The sequence below is a fragment of the Montipora foliosa genome, chromosome 11, assembly GCF_036669935.1.
Source record: "Montipora foliosa isolate CH-2021 chromosome 11, ASM3666993v2, whole genome shotgun sequence".
NCBI classification, from domain to species: domain Eukaryota; kingdom Metazoa; phylum Cnidaria; class Anthozoa; order Scleractinia; family Acroporidae; genus Montipora; species Montipora foliosa.
Genome location: NC_090879.1, coordinates 35,385,179 through 35,397,678, shown reverse-complemented (window position 1 = coordinate 35,397,678; position 12,500 = coordinate 35,385,179). Strand labels below are relative to the sequence as shown.

The 12,500-nt window shown below is 39.0% G+C and overlaps 2 protein-coding genes across 2 annotated transcripts in view; one reads left to right on the top strand and one right to left on the bottom strand.

Moving 5' to 3' along the window:
- LOC137975776 (uncharacterized) overlaps positions 1–2,884 on the bottom strand; it is a 24,639-nt gene extending 21,755 nt beyond the window's left edge. The window contains exons 1-2 of the mRNA XM_068822958.1: positions 2,561–2,884; positions 386–448 (exon numbers count right to left, since the gene is read on the bottom strand). Of these exons, the coding sequence (XP_068679059.1) occupies positions 386–448; positions 2,561–2,614 (117 nt within the window). The 5' untranslated portion in view covers positions 2,615–2,884. The remainder of the gene's footprint in view (positions 1–385; positions 449–2,560) is intronic.
- Positions 2,885–6,764: 3,880 nt separating this feature from the next.
- Positions 6,765–12,500, top strand: part of LOC137975845 (enoyl-[acyl-carrier-protein] reductase, mitochondrial-like) — a 20,079-nt gene continuing 14,343 nt past the window's right edge. Inside the window, exons 1-3 of the mRNA XM_068823047.1 lie at positions 6,765–6,930; positions 8,859–8,956; positions 9,686–9,820. Of these exons, the coding sequence (XP_068679148.1) occupies positions 6,782–6,930; positions 8,859–8,956; positions 9,686–9,820 (382 nt within the window). The 5' untranslated portion in view covers positions 6,765–6,781. The remainder of the gene's footprint in view (positions 6,931–8,858; positions 8,957–9,685; positions 9,821–12,500) is intronic.

Genomic DNA, 12,500 nt, shown 5'->3' with positions numbered 1-12,500 from the left:
AAATAACAGCGATGATGATGATGATGATGATGATGATGACGACAAGATCAAGACAACTAAAGGTGTGTTTTCAACAAACAGTAAAGTTCCATCTGTCCTACAACAGAGCCAATATGGTGCCATGATGGTCCTGTTATGGAAAGATAAGAGATCAAGCAATGTCACTGCCAGCAAGTAGGCTCTCTCTTTGCGAGGCCAGGAAAGAGAAAGCCTGCTCACAGACTATGTCAAATTGATGAAAATAGTTTAGCCACATTGCATGTTTAATAGCCAACCAAAAAATAATAACACAAATCAAGGAAAACACTCTTTTACATTTAAACCAAAAGAAGCTAGAGCAGCAAACCAGTGAAATATAAAATTGTGAGAACTATGAAGAACTTACAGGTAGTGCTAGGAATGTATTAAAGAAATCCACAAATCCTTCATCTTCCTGTAACAAATTCTCCTGAAGGGTAAAATACCATTCAATATTATTGAGCATTCACCTATTGGAGAATAAGATCTGCTCTACCTAAATAATTTGAAGATTGTTATAAATATCTCTATAATTGTTAAATGTTATTTTTACAATCACCAAAGACCACAGATCAAAACATTTGACTTGACTAACAGTTAGTTAACACAAACCAAAATATGTCACTCAAAAACACTCACCACTTTTTTACAAATTAAAGCAGTTTAATAATTGCGTTCACGAAGGAGATGCTTCCTAATTGAGTGGTTGGGTGTGTTGTGTGTTCATGGAAGGCCTGTACATGTTTCAAGCACAAGAAATCAAGAAAAGAGGTTGTCGGTGGGTGCCAAATCTGCACTATCTTGAAACATCATCCAGCATGCCCAGCGTTTGTTTTGCGCCATTTTGTAACCTCACATAACATCCAGCATGCTGATTAATCATTTGGAAAAATTCGGGAAAAATCGGAGGCATTTCCAATCAACATGAAACTTGGTCAGTAACGAGATATGGCAATTAGCCAATCACTGGCCAGATTTGCTAAAGATCACCTTCGAGCGAGACCTAAATGGCATCCACACAGGAGGGTGTAAAACAGGGAATTTTAGTAGAAATTGCAGAAAAAAAAATTACATAGACAGCTTCTTTAGAGCCAAGTGAAAACACCTGGATGGTTTTTATGGGTGCAGGATATTCATGTCAAATTTGGCAGGAAAATTTACCGCCAAAGTTTTGTTACAATTTCATTACACATAAAAACCAAAGGGGGTAGGGGAGGAGGGACCTACAAGACAAATAACTTGCATTGAGAAAACAGAGTAATATCTGGAACAACCTTGCCCCAGTGCACCCTTGGAAGAACATGCCCAGTATTAAAACACCTTCAACCAGTTGCAATTAGAAAACTCATAACCCTTTCACTCCTAGTAGTGGCCAGAGAAAAAAAATCACAAATTCTTTCAAATTTCCTTTTATAAAATTATCCAAATAAATAAATAGCACTATGCACCTTAGTTCTGCCACAGAAGTTTCATTTCAGTGACAACCCCTGGGCATTAGATTGTCAGAAAGAGCTTAACAGACTCATGGCACTGTCCAGGGGCACCCAACGTCAATTTTCAGAAAATATCTGTTCAGAAGACGATTTGAGATCTAGAATTTTCGGAACATTTGTTTTAAAATTTCTTGCTTGCCTGTCCGTCCTAGGATTTTCGAACATCTAAAACATGGTATAATTGCCCATTTTAATGGATTTTTACCCTAAAAAGGTCACCTAGAATTTTCGGAGACTTTTTTCCTGGCTGATATTTTTGAAAAGGTAAGTTTTGATCCCTATAATTTTCGGATCACTAGACTTTCAGCTAGGGAATCCGAACAGATGAAAAATTTTTAGGGGATAAAAATATGCCAATATCTACCGTTTAAATACTAAAATACGTTTAACAATGCTATGTTTAAGTGGTTCTGCACTATATTCTCGTTGGGTGCCCCTGACTGTCTAGAATTTCATCTTGCGCTACATTGAGGAGAAAGGAGAACACATTAATTTGAGTTCAACAATATTTACGTTGGTCTCATCCATTAAGGCCCAGCTAGAACTTAAAGAAAATTTTTTTGTTTAATGTATCACAATGCACTTCCCAGCAAACAGGCCAGCTAGAAGCCATGGTGACTAAAAGCACTGCAGTATGTTGGGTAAACGTTTCACCCAAATCAAAACATTTTCCTGACAAAAAGAAAATTAACACACGTCAAAGTTCATGCATGCTACATAATTGCTACACATTCTAACATTTTCGAACTAAACAATGTCAACTGCAGGGATTAAAATTAATGTTATTATTGTGTCATTAAGGCTTTAAATATGTAAGCTAAGGGTGGTCACAATTAAATTTATTTTAATGAAGATTCCATCCACACCAGAAAAAGGGTTTTATTATTTTCTGAGGATAACGTTCATAATTTTTTTAACAGGTTGAAAGTATTCCATTGAGCTTAAGGCCAATGAGGATTGTAATAAGGACGATATGAAACGGGGAGATTGTTGAGATCCGACGAAGATCTATATAAACATCAACGTCTTAAAAGATTTTGTATACTTACAAGGTTCTCTTCCGTAATTTCAACCAAAGGTACTCTGAAAGGAGCCGTCGACATCCTAATAACTTAAAACTTGCAAGAAATCGTCAAGCCATTTCACAGCCATGATACAGATCAGATGGGGGAAATAATGCTTTTGTTTCTCCCTTTCTTTGTGGAAATGGGACAAATGTAGGCAAGCGATTTTTAAACCATCAGTGTTTTATCATTTTAGCACATTGCTGTAGGTCGAACCACCGTAAAAGCAACTGAAATTCTTCATCTTGGTGGGAGAAGTCACCTTGCCAAATGTTTGACTTTTGCATTCGAGAGGAAGACATCAACATTGACCAATCAGTGGGAGAATCAGTCGGTACACTTTGTTGAGAAATGTTGTCATAGGGACGAAACAAAACGTCACGCAAGCCACGCGAACTGCAGCTCATCACGCAATCTTTCCTCCTCGACGAACGAACAGGAATTTGAGTAAACCAATCACAACACAGGCGCCCCAAGCTCATTGTGAGCATGGCCGACGACAAAAATATAAGGATTTGTAAGAGATCTCGATAAAAAGCTTAAGAAGATAATTATATGAAAAAAATCTCAATTAAAAAGCTCAACATTATTGCCATCGTGGATAGCTTCCTTCCTGTGTGGTTATTTTCCAGATCCGACACGATTTGAGCCATTTCTCAATTTCGTGGTTTCTCACGGGTTAAAATAAAATCTCTGGTTTGGACTTGAATCTCACTTTCATGCAGACTCCAGGGTCAGGATATGACTCTCAGGCTCGGATTGGTTGATATTTTTTACAAACACACAAATCAATATGATTGGTTCGTTTGACTGGTAATTCGATGGGGACGCGTGATTGTTAAGTTGGCATTGGTCCCTTTTGTAATTACTGGCGTCTGCATGAAAGTGAGATTCAAGTCCAAGGTAACCAGTGGTTTTTCTGTTCTTGCCGCTTCGCGTCTCGACTTCGCCTCTTCGCAGCTCTCTCGCGGCTCAAGAAAAACCTCTGGAACCAGGTACTTTGTGTACGGTCACTGCAAGAAAATACTGGCTTCTTGTGCGGGGAATTTAAAATAACTGACTTAAATTCTTATCAAAGGAACACTGTAGCTAATAAATTTCATGGTTTGGCTTAGATTTTGTACCCTGGTTGTCAGAGGCTGTTTTTTACTTTGGAGGAGGGAAATTAAGCGGCAAAGTCACAGCAACGAGGGACGAAGCGCGAACAGGAAAAAGAGTCTGTTTTTTACCTTGTAACGTGCGTCAATTTTCGCTGGGTACGTGCCGCTGGCCTCTCAGAACCCCTTTCCATTTATAGTCTATTTTATAGCCAATTATAGACCCCATCTTAGTCACTTTTGGATAAATGTAATTTTAGCCACCCCAACTTAGTCACTTTCTGTTTATGCATAAACCTTACATAAAGTCCTTCAATCGTATTTCCAAACGTAATGTAATGAGATTAGTAAATACTAAATCAACAGCCTTACAGTTCTTTCTGTAACAACTTTTTTTACCGAGAATTTTTCCATTTTGAAATGCCACTAGCAAGAATTTTCTTACTCCCAAAACCCCGATAAATTTGCGACCCCATTCCAAATAACTCTGTAAGGAATTCTGTTGAAAATGCAACCCCATTATAGTCAATCCAGTCGTGAAAATGCGACTCCATCCAGCGGTACATCCTCATTAGTCCATTAATAGGAAGTATCCCCTACCCCCCCCCCCCCCCGGGTTCTCTCCGACCTTAAAAAGAAATTCCTCTGCATTGCACCCAGGGAAAGATGTTTGAGGGTCTTCACAGCGGCAGCTCTTTTCCAAGGGTAAAGGGTAAAAGGGTAAAGGGTTAGTATATTATCTTACAAAATTTAGCATTTTAATTTCTTTAATTTTCAACAACCTGACCCGTGATTTAAGAATCACCACAAGCGATATTAACTTTTTGCTCTTATTTCGTCTTCGTCTTTAAAGTTCCTTGAAAGTTATAACAAAACTCACATGCAGTTCAAATACCCACTAGGAGGTGACAACAATTTACTTACACTGTACTACGACTCGGTAATCTAAAGAACAACGCAAGTTATGAAGTAAAGACAAAGCTGTTTTTGTTTGAGTGTCGTATAAGTGCTGAAACATACGCAATTTATAAGGTCACTCTGAACTCACGAAGCACATGATCGCATCGAATGATGAACGGCAGTTTTTATTGCACACTAGCGCAAAATGTCTGTAGGAAATCACCAAGCTGTACAAATCCAAGTCAATTCCAAATTCACTTTAGATACTCGAGTAAGACCTCCGGTCCATCTCGCTTGTAAAAAAAGGTTTGCAAAGAACACAGCATAGTCTACAACACAGATACAGGGGACCAGGCAGAAAGCATTGCTTTCACTTCATCCCCTGTTCTCTCTGAAATGTTTTCCTTACACAGAAAAATTAATTATGAGCACCAGATATTATTCGAGAAAAAAATGTCATTTCGAAAACGGGTTGCTGCCCAAAACATCCCCGAGTGGGGCTTAGTTCACTTTAACTTACTCACTTACCCCAAGAATAAACAAAGGGTGTGTTCGATTGAGAAACTTGGGGGTGCGTTCGATTGGAAATCCGTTTTCAAAATCGCGATCTTTCTGATTTTCAGTGGAAAACAAAATCCTAAAACGGATTTATTTGCGGATTGTATCAATTAATTTCACTCATTCTCGAGATTTCAACAGCAAAACATTTTTGGATTTTGTGTTCAATTGCAATGCTGAAAGATCCGAGTCCAGTAAGTTCTACATGCAGATTTTCGTAGCGAGCGCATCCACAAAGTACCAGAGAGACAGAAAATATCAGTTTGCCGTTTTTGCCCCATTCGTGGGATTTGGTCTACTGTGTTTGCCTCCACACGGCACCCATAATATTTCTTCCACAAAAAGATTAATCATGAACAAAAAAAATTCTTGGACCATGCAATCGCGTTCTCGTCATTTCAACAGAGTGTAATAGGAATTAATGGCTGCGCCAAGCACTTCAGCAAAAAGTTTGGTTCAAAATTTACGCTTTACGCTTTACCCTTTACCCTTGGAAAAGCACTGCCGTCTTCATGAGAACATGATGAGACATTTTTAATTTTCTCCCCAAACAACCACACAATTCATGCCAGTTTTATTCCTGCAATGTTGATACGCACTTTCCACTTCGAACGAATTGGGGTTATGAAAAAGTTAGTACGATAATGGGAAATAATATTTTTGGACAACGTTCTCTTTGGCGTCGTCGTCGGCCTTGCGTAAGCTCCCTATTACTGGTTTGCCATATGGCAATCCTCCTTTGTGCGACCCCTTCTGGTGGATAAAAAGGGCCTTGCATAATTACTGCGCCCTCCATATTGATATAATCTTGAATGTGGTCTCTTCTTGTGGCCAGTAAGTCGTTTTGAGGCCTTATTGCTTTCCGACGGTGACCACTTTGAGACGTTCTGTCAGATCATCACCTTTTCTTTCCTTTCCTTTCTCCGGATTGAGCAAATAACACTTAGATCACTCGGCCATGCTGGAAAGCAAGCGCGAAATTGGTCGGCTTTGCGCATGCGCGTTCTCATGGAATCTCTGCGACAGATGACGAATAGAACCAAATTTTCTCGCATCGATTGGTTACCATATTTTCTTAACAATGGTGCTCCGCGCGCGCGCGCGCGCCTTCGGCTCCGCTAAAAAGCACGTGCAGGGCGTGCAAAGCTATTATTTTTGCCCATTCGTAACTATGCAAATTTGTGGCGTTCTCGTAGCCGTCGTCGTCGTCCTTGCTTAAGGTCCCTATTGTCAACCTGTACTTTCCATATATGCTATGTGAAGAGTTTGCTTTTAAGCCTCTGACGTCGCAACCTGTTATAAGCAACCAGGCCTCTAGGAAGAAGGCCAAGAAATCTATTGTACCTCGGATAAAACGGGTAAAAAAACGGTTACGTACATCCAGTCTTCGTAAAGGATTGATATTTCGCAAGGTGGGTGAGAAGGACATATTCTACTTGAAAATGTCGACGTCAAACTGAATGAAATAAACAAGTTTTGATTTCACTACGGTTTTTCGTAACACCCCCGTGAGTCAAAGCCCCTGGAGGGAAGAACAATCAACCTCGTTCCCAGGGTCTACTCCGCTTTCAGGATCTTGAAAGCAGAGTAGACCCTGGGAACGAGGTTGGAGAACAACATTAGCGGTTGGGGATTGGGATCTACAACAAAGATGGCTGCGCTGCCCACAAGAAGTGGCAGTTTATTGCGAAGAACATTGGCAAGAAAAACGCATTGTCTACAATTACTTTCTAGGTTATTCAAAACTAAATCTGAGTCATTAGTATACGCCGAGCATGGTGACCCGGGGAAAGTTCTTAGGTGAGAGTTGAGGCTACGTGTTGCATGATCACCGATGTGAAAACCCTGCGGCCCGTCGCGCTTTTAATAGGCTGCAGTGCGAACACCCAAAGTATTAGAACTTATGCAAAATTGACTACCACGAGAAGGGTAACCTCGATTTGATATGAGTTGATTTAATTTCTGTACAGTGTCTCCAATAAGTGCCCAAATGCTAAATATAGTTTAAACTGAAATAAAGGTCATCATCGTCATTATTATTATAATCGTAATTGTTACAAAATTCTCAAATCTGATTGGTTCTGTGCGCTCCTATTTGTCGCGTAATTGGCGCACGATCACGTGCGTGTCCAATTTGAACAACTCCAAATTGGAGACCTGTAATTGGACACCTACGCTATTACTGCATCAATCACATGCTCTTGGATGTGGTCTTTCGTGCTGTTTTCCTACTGTTTGCAGAACAGGTTGAATGTAATTTTAACTTTTTCACACACAAAGGTATACATTCAAAAACTTTTATCCTTACATTTTGTTATAGTTTCGGTTATTTATTTTCGTTATAGGACTTTGTGTCATACAATTTAGAGGTAATTGTGCTGGTAATTTCAAATTGACTGAGCGCAGATTTTGACATTTCTCACCCGATTACTCCCTGAATTGTACTCTACTTAGTCCTATTACTATTACAGTACTTATCATTATTATCATTATTCATCGGTAATCCAGTGCTTCTGTCATTGCAATACAGCTTAGAGCATCAGAAGAGCCTGTTTATAAATCTTTTTTTAAATCCAACCAGTCTGACTCCACTGTCCACGGCATTCACAGAAAGCAGCTTTTTAATAAAGTGTATTTTATAGTTATAGTTGAGTAGTTTTAGTTTTGATCTTTCTGTAAATAGCTGATGAATTACCCGTGGTTAAATAAAGTTTCATTCATTCATTCCAAGCACCTAACTTGCTTGTAAACAAGGCTTTGAAAGTCTATATTTCTAGATCTTGCAGAATGATGATGTTTTCCAATTCCAAATTAACTTATATCGTCATAAAGTTAGTGAAAAAGTCTGGTGGATCTCACCTTGAGTTTTCAGTTGCTTTCCCAAGAAGCAAATCATGTTAAAGCATACACAATAGTAGTGAGTTTGAAGATAGGAAGTTTTGAGCATGATTCAAAGTAGCTCTTGGTTGAAGCAAGATTGCCAGATTGCCAGTCAACCATGCTTCATTCCGCCTTTAGATTCAGCACAACCACTGAGCGTTTATGTGTACCGGTTAGGATTCGAGTCACCCTTTATCTCATTCTATATTTTTTGTCTGTAACAAGAAATTCACCAAGTGGAAGGGAGGGTTACGATATTTACTAGCTAAATTGTGTCTTAAGCAAGACCTTCCTCATGCATGCTTCATCAATTTTAGTCATTGTCTTGCCTAGGGGTCTGGAATTTGATGAACTCTGTCTACTGGGTTGGGAAACTTGACCACTTTAAGGGAGGGTTGGGGAATTATTAACTAAAGTTGTATTGGGTGTCTTAGTGCTTGCAGCCTGTGGCAAAGTAACAGAGGGATCAGAGGCCAATGTTCAATGAATTTTTTGCTCTTGGCTGGCTGAAGAAATTAGCCTTGAAAAGTTCTCCACATTCTTGGTGTGTGGTGCAAAAAAAAATGATCATCAAAGCTCTGTTTACCTATCTATTCGCCCGCCTGGATCTCCATTGATTGGAGTAAATGTTTGATACAGGAACATTGCTTCTTAGCCCTTGTCTTTGTCAGAGCATTGTTTTTTTTTTAACCGCATTTTTGTTTGCTTTGTTTACCTTGTTGTTGAGATCTGTTTTCATCTTTAGGTTAAAGTTTAGCTCATCACTTACAGATGCTCACATTTAAGTGAAACGCAATGACATTCATTTTGACAAGATGTTAGCTTTTTCACATATTTTTCTCCTATAGGTTACAGAAAGAAGAAACAAGCAACTTTGGACCAAGGTCTGTGTTACTGCACATGTTAGCCGCTCCAGTTAACCCTGCTGATATAAATCAGATTCAAGGTTGGTCTAATGATGTTCATTGCTGTCACAACAGAAAAATGAGCTGCCATTCGCTTACATGTATCTTACACCATGGGGGGTGGGGGGAGACTTCCATCAATTCAACATAGCATGGGGGGTTTAGGTCTTACCCCCTGACTATAATTATAGAAGTTTAGAAAGACAAAAAAATTAATTCCTTTTAGAGAAAAGCGAGAACACTGAACTAAGTGAGCTAGGTGGGACAAAGATAAAAAATATTTTAAAATATCGCTTTGTTGAAGCTGTCACCCTCAAAATTCCTGCTATGATGTATTTTAATCTGGCTAATATCAAAGGAATTTGTTTTCCAGAGGGTATGCTTTTGGATGTCAAAGGGTTGAGTAAATGTCAGGTAATTCTCCTTTCTAAAAGGATCACAGAAGCAGAAAAGGGCATCTAATTTTGTGTGTGAGCCCTTAAAAGATTGGCTTGCGGCACATACCAGTCCTACAAGACTTAATATGTCTGATATATCTGAGAGTGCCGTGTCCCTGACAGCCCTCCTTTACAATAGAAAGTGCAATCACGGTGGGAATTCATTAAGAGGTATTGGGAATTATGCAAGGACTAGATGAAGTATCTGTTGTGACAAGAGTAAATATCTAAAGTATCTAAATACACAGTGAGGTGAGATTTTTGTGATTTTAAATACAAAAAGATATTAACTAAAAAGTGGACCACAATGGTATAGGTGTTTGTAATTTGAAGGTACATATGGATTGAAGGCATCTTTGCCAGCTGTTGGAGGTGCTGAAGGAGTAGGGGAGGTGACAGAGGTTGGAAAAGAAGTGAAAGATCTTGCAAAAGGTGATCAAGTGGTGCTGAGGGTAGAATTAGGCTTAGGTAGGTGAATTTGTCAAAACAAGCTTAAACAAAATGAAGAAATATTGAGGGACGGTAGCCAGGGTAAAACATAGCTAAATTAAAAAAAAAAAAAAGTAGGAAAAATTGGATTGATCTATTCAAAGATTGGATCTTGAATCCAAGCACAAATCCACTCATTGGAAGAAAAGTAGTCCTTATATTATATACCTGTTTATGTTATTTGCCAGCTGGGAGGCCCGTATAGTGAAAAACTGTGACCATTAGGTCATGAAAATGCTGCCCAAGGTCACAATTTTTTGTTATACAGACCGACCCTTAGCTGGTACTTTTAAAAAACTCTTTTTTTTCCTCTCTCCCTTCCTCTCTGAGATCACTTTTTTAATTGTTGACTCACACTGCACTTGATAGCAAATGTAGTTTAAAGTGACTTACAAACTGAACATTTCAAAGATAAATATTTTTATTTGAATTCTATTTCCAAACCTCTTGTCTAAGAAAAAGTAACTTCTGTATGTAAACATATTCGGTGTTAAAAAAATGAAAATTTACGGTCATCACACAAGCTCGATGGCCTCATGGTTAGTGTGCTTGGTTCGGGTCCTGGCCGGGGACATTGTATTGTGCTCTTGGGCAAGACACTTTACTCCCACGGTGCCTCTCTTCACCCAGGTGTATAAATGGGTACCAGCGTAATGCTGGGGGTACCGGTAACCCTGCAATGGACTAGCATCCCATCCAGGAGGGGGGGGGTAAAAATACTCCTAGTCGCTTAATGCTACGGAAACCGGGTATAAGCACCGGCGTGTTGGGTCATTGGCTCGGAAAGTGCTTACCTTACACAAGCTCAAACAACCAAGGCTAGGACTCCGCCCACCTTGAGTGGGCCAGATGAGAAAATTCTGCCCACTCCTGGAACCAATCAGATTGCAGGATTTGTTGAATTCCACCCACTCATGCATTGAGAAAAAAATAATGTAATATTACTTCCATAATGATTAAAATGGTCATCATGGGAAGCAAGGATGTCACAGTGGACTGAGAGCAGTCGCCTCCCACCAATCTGGCCCAGGCTCAATTCCCAGAATTGGCATCACTTGTGGGTTGAGTTTGTCAGTTGTCTACTCTGTGTGACATCTTAGAGGTTTTTCTTTGGGGACTCTCTGACTGGTTTTCCCTTTTTTTTCCTTCCCTGCTTTTCCCTGGTTTTTCCTCAAAAACCAACCTGCGATTTGATACATGTATTTGTTGTTTGATTTGACTTGATTTCTATTCTGTGTCCCCAATTACATGTATTTCCTCAGAACTCACTCAGTTTCAACAATTAAATAAAGTTCATTCATTCATTCAGTGTTAGGGGGAAGGAAAGTTTCAAACAAATCCAACTATCTGACATGATGTTTTAGTCCTTCATTAATTTTAAGCTTAAAGGCCCATTTTCACCCTAGACGCAACGTGATTGTTTGTTATTGTTTTGAATCTCAAATAGCTTATTGCAATAGATCGTTTTCACGTGACGTCATCATTTTCTAAAATCCAAAACTAAAGAGCCACGAAAGTTTTTATCCTCATCAGGCATAAGAGGCGGTAAATTTGTATCCATTTGCAATTTTAAAGCTCAATAGCGTGCTTCGTTTGGAAACCAGAGCATTTTGAATTTCTGAGTTATAGCGGTGCATGACACGAGGCGACGATCAAGTTTATTGAGAAATATATATTTATCTCATGGTTTTGAGCCTTTTTAGAATTTAAAGCATTAGGAAAAGTGCTTAGGTAAATAGCTGTCTGTTCAGTACAGATGATCACTCGCCTAGATAGCCAAAGTAAGTAACAGATGTTGACACTATTTTCCGGCCGCCATATTGGTGCACCACAGATGTGCACCAACATGGCATTTTCATACTGGGCTCTGTGAATTTCTGCGAAACATTTCGACGAATATCTGAAGTTTGGGGAAACGCACAGGCCTAAAACTTGGAGAAGTGTCTTCTTCATTTATCTTCTACAACATCACCAATTCTTGACTTTTTCCACTGGATGGTTTTCGATTTATTTTTTTATTGCGTGACAGTGAAAACGATCTATTGGCCAACTATTTTTGTTGCACCAGTTAGTGCTGTTGAAAACAAGAAACATCGTCATGTGATTTACCGGGTGATTTTAACAAGTGAAACCCCTAAAATTACCTTTTATCTTTATGGAGTCGACTGATTTAGAAATTGGACAATCACAAAGCAGAATTTTTACAGTTCGGCTATTAAGCAAAAGGAATAGAAGAATTCTGAAGCTAACGAGTTAGGTGGCATTATGCAACGCTTACTTCATTTAAACTTACTTTTACTTTGTCAGTTTCGATTTGTTAGGATACCAGGGACGCAGAAGTAAAAATGCTCTCATAAAGATGATTTTGCTCAAAAGAGTGGCAGAGGTTGCTGTCTTTGTGGAGCGGCAAGCAAACTTCACCATGGCAATTCATCATGTTCAATACTATTGGAGTGCAAATAGAAATATTTTAAACAAAATTTAAGAAATAGACATACATGTAACATACGATAAAATCATGAAGTGATAAGTAGAGAACCCATTCAGATCAGGACCTAAAAGATTTATCAACATTATACGCTTTCTGAGATTTTCGAATTTTTGTTATTTGGTGATACACAACATCGTGCCAGGGGCATGTTGCGTGTAGGGTGAAAAT